At 45.3% G+C, this 14315-nt stretch overlaps 1 protein-coding gene across 1 annotated transcript in view; it reads left to right on the top strand.

Annotated features, from left to right (window-relative positions):
* Nucleotides 1-14315, top strand: part of KIAA2012 — a gene marked incomplete at both ends in the record, with an annotated part of 111906 nt that overhangs the window by 61441 nt on the left and 36150 nt on the right. Inside the window, 1 exon segment of the mRNA XM_082658188.1 lies at nt 7700-7837. Within this exon segment, the coding sequence (XP_082514314.1) occupies nt 7700-7837 (138 nt within the window).

Here is a 14315-nt window from a genome sequence, read left to right as displayed (position 1 = left end):
TGCCCCCTCCATCGCCCCGCCCCGCCGTTCTCCTTGGTTTTGTAAATAGCTTTGGTTGGGGAACTTGATTCAAAGGTTTTTTTGAAGATCTAAGCAAACTTCATCTTCTGGCTCAATCTTACCCACAGGATTACTTTGTCAAACCCAAAACTCCATTGACAATTTAAGGATAATTTACTGAGAGGGACTTGTTTTTAATTACAAAGTCGAGACTTTTATTTGTTGAATTTTCACTGCAACTATTATTTATTCCAGTAAGTCTGTATTTATTGATCTGTTGGCTACTGGATCCAACCAGACACATGATATATGCCTGATTTTCTTTTTTATTTTTAGTATGGAAAATTTCAAATACATGCAAAAGTAGAGAGAATAGTATAATGAACCTCCATGTACCTATCATAAGCTTCAATAATTATCCCTCCATTATCAAGAGGGTCTTTTTAAATGGTCATAACAGCCAATGTATTTGAGGTTTCCTATGTGCAAGATTTAGAATTATCTCCCTTAATCCTTAAAACAGCCCTATGAGGTAGGTACAGTTATTGTCATTTACAGATGAGGAAACAGATGTCATGACAGACGGGGCCCCACTTAACATGCTACCTGCACTTGCCAAAAGGCCTACTGGTTTGGGAATCCCACAAAGTTGCTTTTAGATCCCAGCTTCTTCCACACTGACTGTGTGGTTTCAGGCAGGTTATTTAACCTCTCTGAGGCTCAATTTCCTCACCTACAAAGGACAATGATATTTTCCTCATGGGGTCCTGACAATGATTAGATGAAACAACATATGGAAAAGGATTAGCACAATGTTGTCACTAGGCAATCCTGATAAATTACAATAGGAATTATTATTCTATTCCCTCGCCCTCTGCTTGAAAGCTATTATAAAACAGAACTCGGAGCTTGTGTACAATCTAAGGGTGCAGATGTAGAAGAGGAGAAGCTTGAATGGCAGGAATAACTTAAAGGGCTGCAAGTCAATCTACCTACCGTTTCGTCCCTCCTCCACTCCACCCACCCTCAACACCCAAGCCCAGACACCTCAAATATCCTCCATGCTGTCTGGAATTTTGTTTCACTACTTTATGTAATTCTACCTATTGCAGATTCCTTTGGGTTTCTCATATCTCATTGTGGATTGTTTTTTAATTGTTCTCCCTACCCCTTACGGGAGCACAGCTGAAGGCGGAGGGGAGGGGCAGGGGTGGGGGGTGAAGCAGAGAATTTTGTAGTGAGGACCCCGTATCCAGCAGCGCCCCAACTCCCCCAGCACATGGCTGCCCAGGAACAGTGAGAGGTCAGAGGACAGGCGGGCAATGGAAGGGAAGGGGGCAGAAAAGAAAAGGATATCTTTCTTTCTCTTCTTCCAGCCCTCTGCTATTCCAGCATTACCAGGACTAGTTCAGCTCCTTAGCCAAGCTAAATTATGGGTTAGATAAGTTTTTATGGGGCCATGTGGGAATCAAAGCACCACAGGTAACATTTCTTTTTCTAGTGAAAATTTCATTTTTTTTTACAATGAAATCAGTTTGCAAGTTGAGATTCCCTGTCTCTCAGTTGTCACATTGGAAAAGTCACACTGGAGCCAACATAACAAGGAAGTCACACAGTTTGGGGTTAAAGTTTGGGGTTAGAAGGAGCTGGGGACTTGTTCAGATTTCCCACCCTGCACCCCACCACCTCCCGTCTCCCCATCTAAGTCTAAAACAGGATGTATCATCTCTCAAATACAGGCAGAGTTCCGGCCTGAATGTAGCCAGACACCCCCTCACAGAAAAAGCTCTATCTTCTATCTCCCCTGGGGCAGAAGAGGTCACTATTTTGGCTTACATTTTTTCTCCTCCAGCTTCTGCTAAGCCAGATAAACAATGATTCTGTTGTGTCAACAAAGCACTTGATTAAACTGAGGACAATGTCAGTTAGAACAATGTCAATTAGATAAGATTTACTTCCAGATAGTTGAAGCCTTGGAATTAAAGTCTCCTGGGTTTCATTATTCAAAAGTTCCTTGAGGAAAACACTGAGGTAGAGAAACTCAGGCACAGAAAGCTTAACGAGTTGACAAAAGTCACCACATGAGTCTCTCATAGAAGTTAAGACTAGAGATTGCTGTGTTTCTCTTCCCGGTCCACTGTTTGCTAGCTCTTGGGCTAATTTGTAAATCCTTAGGAGGATGTAAAAATCTCCTTCCATAGAGTTGAGGATGAAGTGGATGAAGACTAAAATTCGCGACAGGAGGGGAACAAGAAAGCTCTTCTCTGGTTTCCAACAAAACTGTACCTCCACCCACGCCTCCTTGTGGAGCCCTCCTAAAACTGTCCACTCAGCCCATTTCACCAGCACCAAATTGCCTTGAGAACATAAAAAGTGGGCCAGGATGTCAGGTGGCCAAGATGAACGCAGGAGACAGGCACATGGACCACTGGGCAGACTTGCTGTGGATGGAACCACGCTGCGGTTTGGGGTCCCGTCTGCTCCTCAGAAGGAGGCCATGCAGCAGCCCAGTTGTTGAATTGAGATCCTGATGTTCCGTCTGGCCTTCTGAAGACTAAAGTTCTCCTGCTCCTCCAGGCCAGGGAAACCTAAACAGAGAGAAGTTCTCAGAGTGGGACTCAGGGTGACCAGGTGGCTGGCCTTGCACGGGCTGGGTCCCCTCCATGTCAACCTGAGCTGAGAGTGTATACAGAGCCCCTGGCCCACTCAGATCCCTCCCCAGGAAGCCCAGCCATAGGGAGTTCAGCAGAGTTCCATGCCCCACTCAGCCCCACATGTGTCCCCATTCCTACTGCCCACTTTTAGTTCCACAGAATGCCAAGAGCAAGAAATAACAGGGCCTGGGAAGGCCAAGCACAGGGGAACTTGCCAGACCCCTGAGCTCCTAGCGCCAGGCAGGAGTGACCTTCTCCAGGATTTGGTCCCCACCCTCAGTGACTTCTCCATCCCCACCGGGATTCAGAGCCACCCGGACCCTCACCTTCCGGGAAAGTGGAAGGACAGACTGTCAGCCAAGGAGGGGGCCCGGTGGTCCAAAGAAGCGTCTGACTCTTTTCCTTTTGTTTGCTCACAGGAGGGGACAAACGCCCTGTGTGCACAGAGGTTTGATGTGACAACTTGATGGACCCCATGAGGGTTTCAGCAAAGGCCTCCCGACCCCACTCTCCATGCATTAAGATAATGTTGGGGTGTGTAGCGTATTTCAGGTCTCGGCTACAGAGGCCCTCCTTCCTTCTGTTTTCCTCCTCCAGCTCAAGCTTGCCCACAGGTTCCCAGAGACTCCTGGCAGCTTGCTCTCAGGCAGAAGGAAGCTGTGAGCTGTGTGGGAGACAGACAACGAGAGTGTTGCAGCCTCCTTAATGAGGGACCATAGCTCTTCTTGGAACCACGAAGCCGCAGCTACCAGGATAGGGAACCCCAATTAGAAAGGAGTGGGAGAAGTAAAGAGCTGCCTGCGACAGATCTGTGTCTGTGGTGGCTCTGTGGGACCCGTAGGTGGAGGTCTATAGCTGGTTGGGTTTAGAATCTCCTTTTCCTTCTTAAGGTAAGACGTTCCAGTGACTTCAGAGCCAACCCATGCTGGTGACCCTTCAAAATACACAACTTGAAAGGCGGAGGAAAAATTATTGGAGAGAGGGTTTCTCCTTGAGTTTGTAGCTCAGATAGTGTAACCCAAGAATAAGAAAAGAAATGATATGTATTTTGTTTAATGGACGTCCTCTGTTAGTTTTACTACGTTATATATGTGTGCAAATGGATATTAGTAAACAGCCGATAGCTCTCTCTTGTTCTGGCTTTCAAGTGAATCACATTATGTTTACAGCAAGATAGTAAACCTGGATTTCCCATGGCTCAGTCTGTCGGAGCATAACATTAGCTCTTGAATTCATTAACAGTCATCTCCTTTTAAATGTCAGATAACTTTTTAAATGCCAAGCACTTACACAACGGCTTCTGTGCAATTCAAATCAGATTTACCAAATTAACTCATTAATCTTTATTGTTTCATTTCCTGAAGAGAAAGGCTTCCAGGTGTTTTTAGCAGAACATAATAATATTAAAGTATTTACAATACAATATAGGTGAAGGAATGGGTTTTGATTTTCTGCTAAGCATCTCACCCTGCCATCAGTTTTGTAATCATTCCCACTGAAGCGTACACAGAAAAAAACGAAAAAGCTTCAGGCATCTCCACTTTCTTCTACTTGCCCTGTTTTCCTTCCCTTTCTTTGTGTTTTCTTCTCCCCTCTACTCCCTGAGGCCTTAACTCCCTTTTACTATTTATTCTGCCATCTTTAAGAGCTACAAGCGTCGATTATGATGGCTCTACCACCTAGAAAACAGAGGGGTACCTCACAGGGTCCGGGATGGAGTCAGAAGGCTGGGGCAGAACAGGTCTAGATATCAGGAATTCTACTTTCCTTTTCAAAGAACCCCTCTGAATAATCAGATACAGGCTACACTGACTGCTAAAGATAGATCCTTCCAGGACTGGCCCCTTCTTGTCACCCAGCTCTCTGCTCAAATGTCACTTCCCTAGGGAGGTCTTCCCTGATCACCCAAGGGCAAACCCCATCCCCTCCCCCACCAAACTCCATCCTGTCACCATTTCATTGTCTTCATAGATTTATCACCATCTAAAATCATTCTGCTTCTTTCTGTGTTTGTTTGTATGACACACACAGTAGCACTCAATAAATATCAGTTAAATGAATAAAGTGAAATGAAAAACCACCCCAATGCATAGCTTTCTTTCCTGCTTTCAACTTTCTTTCTCTCCTCTTACCACTACCTCCCAGAAACCTCTTTAAGTATTTAATTTTCTTTCCTCCCATCTCCCAAACCCCCTTTCACTATCATTTGTTTGTTAGAATACTTGATCATAATAAGCAACAACAGTACTGCACATTCCAGTGACTATAGAGCCTTCCCTGGAAACCTTCCATCAAGCCAGAATTGATGGCCCCTAAACGTTAGGGAGATGAGCCACATAGTCAAGAGAATTGTTTCATCAAACGATTTATAGGTCAAGTGATTGGGAGAGACTTTTCTCGAAGCCTCTCAACTCCCCACTCTTTAATCTGAGCCCCACATAAGGAGTTAAAGTAACTCCAGCCATTGGAACTAGTCTTGGCTGTGCCTTTTGTCCTCCGACCCAACACAAAATCTTCTCTTAGAGATAATAGAGCAATTTCCCTCAAATCAGTATTGTCTGATTTCTATTACTCCACCCAGTGATTCATGCATGGTTTCGGAAGCTAGAAAGCTTGAAATACTTCGTCTGATTCTTGATTGGACCAAACGCTTTCATTTGATCTGGAAACAGGGAGGGGAGGTCTCACTCTGAGAAGTGAATCAGATATATAGCTGAGATGACAAAAAATTGGATATGTATTTGTCCAGAAGAATCTTTCTCTCTAGCCACATTTCAAAACAAAGGAAAAGGGTGTGGGTGTTCGTCGGAATGATGGCTGCTTGTGGGGCCCCACGAACTGTTAATTCATCATTAACACTTAAAAGTAATATAAATGTGATGGGAAGGAGAGTTACGCCCAGAGAGACAGCCGTCCGTGAGTTAGTCTCTTAGAAAATATGGAAATTATCAAATCCACACCCAGGGTGATCTCATGGCACACTAATGTATGTGACCCCAGGAAATCAGCCCTGAAAAATAACAAGTAACTTTCCTCTTTGGGAATGAGGAGCCAGTGCTACGCAGAGGACAGGCCTCTGGAGGTCAGCACATGCTTCCTGGAAAGCTGTCTTTCGTGCCCTCCTTATTCTTTTTTAAATTTTTTCTTCTATTTCTTTCTTTCTTTTTCTTTCTTTCTTTCTTTCTTTCTTTCTTTCTTTCTCTCTCTTTCTCTCTCTCTCTCTCTCTCTCTCTCTCTCTCTCTCTCTCTCTCTCTCCCTCCCTCCCTCCCTCCCTCTCTCCCTCTCTCCCTCTCTCTCTCTCTCTCTCTCTCTCTTTCTTTCGCTGTGCCGGGTCTTAGTTGCAGCACATGGGATCTTCCTTGCTGCCTTCGGAATCTTGCCCTCCCTATTTTAACTAAGTTGGGCCATAACATGTAGCTTGCCAGTAATGTTATCATTCCTCTTGTTCTGAAAGTATGTATCAAGTATATGTATCAAGTGTGTATTCTGAAAGTATGTATCAAGTGTGTATTCATTTCCAGACTCTGTGCCTGGCACTGCAGCTACTTGGAAACAGGAGAGCTGTGGTTCCTGCCCTCATGGAGCTTACAGTCTAGTGCAGAGGAGAGGTGGCCGTACAAGCATGAGTGTCACTCTGGGCAACGGTGGGAAGGGCTCAGTTCTCTGGGTTGTCATGGGAAGCACAGATGAGCCAGACCTGAAGGATGCAGAGGAGTTAGAAGGGAGGGGTGTGTTTCCCGGGGAGGGAAGGGCATGTGGGCAGCCTTGCTCCAGGAACTGAAGCAAGGGTCAGTGCTGATGGCAGCCCTCTGAACTTGCTATTCCCACAGCGAGGTCAAAACTTCCTGCAGACAGCCCCACAGAAACTTCCCTCGCCTTCTTGCGGGCTTTGCGCTAACACTGCTCTCTTGCCAGGGCAGGTGGGAAGAGGGGCCCTTGACTGCTTAAAATTGCCGCCTCCACCCACCCTCACCAGCTACTCCTCACTCCCCTCTCTGCTTTATTTTTCTCTACATCACGAATCACCTTCAGACATTACTTATGTTCCACCCATTCGCTTATTATCTCTTCCCCCTCAGTAGGATGTATGTGCAGTTTTCCCGAGAGTGAAGACTTCTGTCTGCTTCTTACACTGCCATATCCTCTCTCCTGGGCATAGAACAAGCATTCAATAAATATTTGTTGAATGACGGAATGAGATAGGAGAGACAGTCCAGGGCCAGGCAGGAAGGGTCTTATAAGCCTTTTAAGAAGGTTGGCCTTCATCTTGAGGGTAAGGGCCTTTGAAGAATGATGTGGTCCAGTCTGCATCCAGAAAGATCACCTAGGTTGCAGTATGGGGCATGGGCTGGAAAGCAAGTTCAGATTATACTTTGTCGTGCTCTGAGGCATGACACCATTTGCATGTTGTGGCGACAGGAGATGGGAGAGCCCCCAGGGCCTCCCAGACTCCTCCCACGGCCCATTCTTCCTTCCCTCTCTGCTAGATTTGTTCAAATCACTCTTTCTAACACATCAACTATATTTTAAATTTGGGAATAAACTGGAATCTTGATATAACTTTATTTGCTGCAAGACAGGTTTGATACCTGTTCATAGAAGCTGTAGATGTATCAAAAAAGACCTCATTAAAAAAGGAGTTTTAGGCAGTCCATGATTTCGGCTCTACCGTTTAACAGCTGTGTGGCTTTGGGCAAGTGACTTAACCTCCCAGAGCCTCCAGTTCCTCATCTGCAAAATGGGGATAACAATACGTGGCTCGCAGGGTTGTTGAGAGGATTAAATAAAATGAGTACTACCCTCGAACATAAGGTCCCTTTTCCCACTTTCCCATTATGCCAACCCCAGGTATGAATTATTAACCAAACTCGGGTTATTCTCTATACATATGGATCCCCTGTGTCTTCCATGGTAAAAATAGGTGTTACAACTAGTGTTCCAACGATGAAGAATTGCTTTCTATAAATATTTGGGGATTCGGACTAGCTCTTGTCACACTGTGTATCATTCCTATGAAAGTGGGACTTTCTGTTTCTCTTCACAGGGAGCCCAGCAGTCCTTGGAGGCAGCAGCTCAGAAGACAGGAGAGCCTCAAAGTTGTATAAATAAAGGGCTGATATGTTCAAACAGAAAAGAATGTTACACGCGTAAGCTGCACATCGACATGACGCCGTTCCTGAAGGTGCTCTCACACTGAGAAGACTAGGGGTTTTATAGACACACACACAGGAATTCCAGTTAATGCACTTCTGCATGGTACAAAAACAGCTTCAGAAGTCCCTCAGAGATCTTGCTTTATCAGAAGGGACAGAAAATAGGCAGTTTGTAGCACATGAAGAGAGAACAAATTAGGACAGTAATCGCAGGCAGCCATCGGGGACAAATCAGTTGGGTGTCTGGTTCGGTTGAGGGAGGACAGGGAACAGAAAGGAGAAAGGATAACCTTGAACCACTCATAAAACAGGCAAATATAATTCATTTTATCTTGACAGTAGCTAAAATAATAGTTACTGTTTTACCACCGTCACTTGGCAGAGCTGATATTCCTACTGCAGGGAAGACTAATTCTTGAGTTAACCGTTTAGAAGGCAGCTGCCCATCCTCTTCTGGATATCTGACCCTGTTTTCTGCACTCTAGGAGTTCATTACTCTCCCAAGCTCAGCTTTGTATCCAGCTTAGGGTACTGAGAGTTCCTGTGGTGGGGATGGCATTTGTCCATCTTTGCAATATGCCTTCCTGCCCCAGCATCTAACAGCGCCTGGCACATGGAAGACGCTTCCTAAATGATCCATGAATTGACCCCCTTTTCATCCCACAGCCCTCTGGCTTAAAACCTTCTTCCTCCCCATTCTTTGCCCCCTCGGAGGTGAATGAACAGGAAATATATGGCCTTGGAATATACGAAATTGATCAGCAACAAAGCAAGTCTCGGCATGGAAGGATCTCAGATCCTTCATCCTACCCTCGAGGACAACATCCCAGGCCCTTGATGAGAAGTGACTAAGAAAGACAAAAACAGAGGAGAAGAAACCAAATACTCATGGGGTTCTTGATGGTGGTACTATCCCGTGCTATAGACTGGCAGGGACGTCCAAGGTCGTGAGGGTCACCCTCCTAAACTCACTGATCCAAAGTTCTTAGGTTACATCTTCTTTGGACGACCCCAATCCCAGCTCTGCAAGGTGGGGCTTTGTTTAAGAGTCATGTATTTGCCCCACATCTGTCTCTCTCCATGGCTGGGCTCTGCTTTCCTGTTTCCTCTTAGATAGGCTCTTTCCCCATGGTTGCAAGATAGCCATGAGCTTCTGTTTTCTAAATCGTTGGCCCAACTTGGGTCACATGCCTGTATGCAAATGAATCGCCATGGCCAGGGGGATGGAATACTCTGATTTTCCCAGCCTGGAGCCACAGGAACTCATAGGAGGGAGGGGAGGAGTGTCTCAAAAAGGAAAAAAAGAAAACCTAGAAGTTGAATAAGAGAATGATTCTGGGGAGCAAAACAAAAGATTTTTGCTACAAGTATTCAAAATAATTACCTTAATTCATCACTCATTGTATTAGCTTGCTAGGGTCACCACAACAATGTACCACAGACTGGATGGCTTAAACAACAGAAATTTATTTTCTCACAATTCTGGAGGCTAGAAGTCCAGGCTGAAGGTGTCAGCAGAGTTGAATTCTTCCGAGGCCTTTCTCATTGCTTGTGTCAATAGATAGCCATCTTCTCTATGTGTCTTCACATGGTCCTCCCTCTACATGCAGTCTGTGTCCTAATCTCCTCTCCTTATAAGGACACCAGTCATATTGGATTACAGCCCACCCTAACGACCTCATTTTACCTCTTTAAAGATCCTGTCTCCAAACACTGTCACATTCTGGGGTACTGAGGGTAGACTTCAACATATGAATTTTGGGGGAACACGGTTCATCCCAAAACACTTATATTAATGAAACTACCCTTTTCGTTTCCTCAGCAACAGTTTAGTTCTTCCCTCAGGGCTTGAAGAATTATGGTTGGTACTTCCTGGGATGAGATACCATCGTTACCACTATTCATTCATTCAACCCATAATGAGCATCTGCTACCTAATGTGTGTCGGGCACTTTCTGGGCATTTGAGATACAACAGCAAACGAAACAGATAAATCCTTGTCCTGCTCCAGGCAACATATATAGTAAATTGATAACTGCTATGGAAATAAGAAGATATTTATGGAGCCTCTAGAAGCTGCAAGTGAGGAATTTTACAATAATTTTTTGTGTATTTAGTGTCCACAATGCTTTTGTATTACACTTTTTTGTCCAGCAATTTTGGCGTCCTTTTCCTTATAGAAGGAAAGGCACTGTTATCCCTAAGGCCCGCTTTCCAGTCCACCCTTTTCAAGACTCACAGAAATTGTAACTTAGCCTGCTTCTACATGAGACTCACGGGGACACGCTAGAATTTCTGACTCCCAGACCAGTCCTTGCCCCAAAGACTATATCTTTTCTTGCAAATGTTCAGTGTTAACAGCTCCCCCTAGATAGACCTTCTCCTTGTTGACACGGTAGCTCCCAGACTCTTAGGGAGTGCCTTGTAGAAAGACACAAATCTCAGGATTATATAGCAAAGGATGGAGAGTTCAAATCAAGAAAGGCATACAGGCTGCCCAATTCAGTCTACACATATCATTTGTGTATTTCCTGCCCAGTCACAGGACATTTCATTCATTTTTTCCTGGTGCATGTTGGAAGCAGTACACATTTCAGGGGATGAGGGTAAGAAATAAAAATATTGAGGCAGAAAAGGAAAATGGAAAGAGATGTAAATAATCACAATTGCTAACATAAATGAACACTTACTCCACGCCAGGCTTTGTTCTAAGTTTTACATGCAAGAACTCATTTAACTCAAAAAACGAATCTAAGAAGTAGGTAGCGTTATCCCATTTTACAGATGACAAAATTAAGGTCTTGAGAGCTGAGGTACCTTCTCACATGACATACAGTTGGAATATGACAGAAACAAGATTCAAAGTCAGGCAGCCCTGCTCCGGGTCCCATGTTTTCAACCCTGCAGACCCCAACTGAGTCCTATCCAATCAAAAGCACTGCCTACCACATTAGCTAAGCATCCAGCACAGCTCCTTCTAGAAGATTCCATCCCTGTGCACTCATCCAGTCTGCTGCAGGAATATTTTCTGACTCTCCAGTACTCTGCCCTTCCCCTCACTCCCACCTGCATTCTGTGGACCCAACATAAAGCTTTCTCTCCCAATGATCATCCACTTTCCTTCAGACAACATATATTGAGCATCCGTTGTATATCAGACACTGTGCTAGGCACTGAGAACACAGAGATGAATCATCTCCATCCCTGGCCTTCCAAGGAGCCTATAATCTAAGAGGAAGATAAACAAAGAAGCAGATAATATCAGCACGGTGTTGTGGCAGAGGCAGGCGCAGTTTGCTATAGGAGAGACTCATTCATTTCTCGGTTATTACACGTGGAACCCTCCTCAAATTTAAAAACCTATTGATAACACTGAAGGCAATGCTATTAGCCCATTTTATAGGATAATCCGTATCACGCTTAGACGTGGGGAAACACGATCGATCCAGAGTACATCTGGGTTCACGTAAAAATTGAACCATGTTTTTTAAAATTTTTTTTTTTTTTTTTTTGCGGTACGCGGGCCTCTCACTGTTGTGGCCTCTCCCGCTGCGGAGCACAGGCTCTGGAAGCACAGGCTCAGCGGCCATGGCTCACGGGCCCAGCCGCTCCGCGGCATGTGGGATCCTCCCGGACCGGGGCACGAACCCGTGTCCCCTGCATCAGCAGGCGGACTCTCAACCACTGCACCACCAGGGAAGCCCTAAAAATCTGTTTTTGAAAAAGAAATGGTAATTGATGAATAAATTAAGGTAGAGATTTTTTTTCCCCAGGAATTTTAATAAATTATCAGGGTTAGTTCGTGGTAGTGGGGAAGAAAATAGCAATAATGCCAATTAATGCTAGATACAGAATTGAATATGCTTATACTCAACATTGACATCAAAGAGTATGTATGTTATGCCCAGAAGATGTGAAGAATGAGAAATAAGTTCCACCTCACAGCATTCACACAGGCAGTTATCACTTGGTACCTTCAAATCAAGGCAGAGGAACCTGCCTGAAATCTGGTACTTTGAACAGTCCCCTGCCCCTGGTTTGGGGCCAGCCCTGCGTTTTACTTATACAGGCAGGTGTGAGCACATGCCACCAAGCAGAGGATGGCTGTCACCACCACTGAATCATGTGGTCATGTGGGGAAAAGACAGCATGGATTTCAGTGAGAAGAAGTAACAGCAAAACAATGTTGGGCTCAAGATGTTGTCCTAAGATGGAGCAGGCCCCTCAGGAGGCAAGTTCTAGTGCCTAGAGTCCTTGAAACCAGCTTCGTTGACCACCAGCAGGAGAGCTGCAAAGGGATCACAAGCTGGTTTTGAGATGCAATGATTCAAGGACACTTGAATAATAATTTCACCAGGAAAACTTTTCAGGGCATTGAGTCTGTTACAGCTCCCAAAGAAAGAAGCCCAGGATTAAGTAGACTATTATCAGTATTAAAGTATCTGACCAGCATTTGGGAAGCCCTGGGTTTTCTCTGACTCTGAGTAACCTTGTAATGCATCTGGGATTCCGCTGCCTCTTTAGTAAAATGGAGATAATAATGCTGGGACCTCCATACCTGCCTCTCAGCAGTGAGGTGAGAATTACATGAAATAATAATTTTCAAAATATGTTCTTATCTATAAAGGGTTCAGTTCACAGAGAGAAAGAAAGAAACATTCACTGGTCCCTGCCGAGAGCCAGGCCTCTCACATATTAAACATTATTTAATTTCCCCAACCCCCTTCCTGTTAAGTGTGCAGTTCGCCACCGTGCAAATGAGGAAACTGAGGATTGGTGAGATGAGAGGACCAAGGGTGACGTGGCTGGCAGCAGACGGAACTAGGATTCAAAGCCACCAAACCCACAATTCCTGATATTGATGAGGCCTATCCTGTTCCTGAGAAGAATTTAATTGTACTTCTTTGTTCTGGCTTCAGAACCTGGGAGAGGAGAAGAGACAATATTTTAATAACACAAGATACCTTATGACTTTCATAAATCCGTTTTCTTTATTAAAGAATAGGTGTGAGGGCTTCCCTGGTGGCGCAGTGGTTGAGAGTCCACCTGCCGATGCAGGGGACACGGGTTCGTGCCCCGGTCCGGGAAGATCCCACATGCCGCGGAGCGGCTGGGCCCGTGAACCATGGCCGCTGAGCCTGCGCGTCCGGAGCCTGTGCTCCGCAACGGGAGAGGCCACAACAGTGAGAGGCCCGCGTACCGAAAAAAAAAAAAAAAAAGAATAGGTGTGGGATCTTTTTAATACACAAGAAAATTTGTACGACCTTAAAGTTGACACTCACAAATGAGATACTGATTTCCTTCCAGCATTAAGAAGGCACTGAAATTAGTCATTTAGATGTATGTGTTACATATGTTACACAGAATGTCCAAATGTATTTTCCTAATTTAGCTTTTCAAGAACTCGTACAAAATTTATCATTACCCCCATTTCACAGATGGAGAGGCTGAGGTTCAATGATAGGTCATACAGCACATACAGCCCCCTGGAGCCCCACCTCTGGCTCCTGCATTCCCCATCCTCCCAGCAGTTCCTTCCCGAAGCCTGCGGTGAACCTAGAAGTACCGTGCTCAGATAGGGCACTGTGTGTGAGGGGAGAGGGCAGGACCAGTGGAAGGTTCTCCAGGGACAGATGAGAACTTCAGGCCACCTGGCCCAGCCCCTGTCAGTTGAAGAAACTGAGGTTAAGTACCTCGCGTGACCTGTAAGGCATGAAGTACAGGATCAGGGCTTCAGGGCAGGCAGTCTGACTCCAGGATCTGCACCACAACCATTCAGGCAACTGTCTCTCTTGTCTGGTTTCAGTGCTACAGTTTGTGTTTACAAAGTGTTTGTTACTATCCCCATGCACCCCACCCCGCCCCAGGCTTATAACACCACCCTGTTGCCAGCGCTCTTTCTAAATACAGCTCAGTCATACCACTGGTTTGCTTGAAATTCCCTACCACGTCCCCGTTGGCCTTCCGGTTAATTCTGGCATCAAAAATGTATTTCTTTTATAAATAGAAAAATAGAACAAATGAATATCTTTTTTAAAACTCCAGACTGCGACTTGGAAGATCTGGCCCGTGTCTGATTCCCACTGTCCGGGCCCTGCAGCCACACCAGAATGCGCCCCCAAGCCAGTACATGCTCCTTCCTCTGCGGGAACTGCCCTAACCTCCCCTCCTCTGCAAGACTTAGCACCATGTCCACTGGTAAACCTCACCTCCCGTGAGGTCCTGCAGAAACCTGTCACAGTCTGTCACAGCATTTATCACACTGCATGGCGACAGTGAGATTTCCTGTTTCTCTACAAGTCACTGAGCTTCTTACAAATAGATCTTTCAGCTTTGTGCCCCCGGCGCCCGGCACAGTACCTGGCACAAAACAGACACCCAATAAATATTCATAAGCCAAATGTAGGGATGAAGAGCAAATGACTTGGCCAGAATAACAGAGCTGGGATTTGAATTTTCAGTCGTTCACCTTGTTTTGCTCACTCACCAAGTATTATTGCCTGTGTT

Source organism: Grampus griseus, assembly GCF_964374135.1.
Source record: "Grampus griseus genome assembly, chromosome: 7".
NCBI lineage: Eukaryota > Metazoa > Chordata > Mammalia > Artiodactyla > Delphinidae > Grampus > Grampus griseus.
The sequence above is the reverse complement of the archived record's forward strand: the minus strand, read 5'-3'. Positions and strand labels throughout refer to the sequence as shown.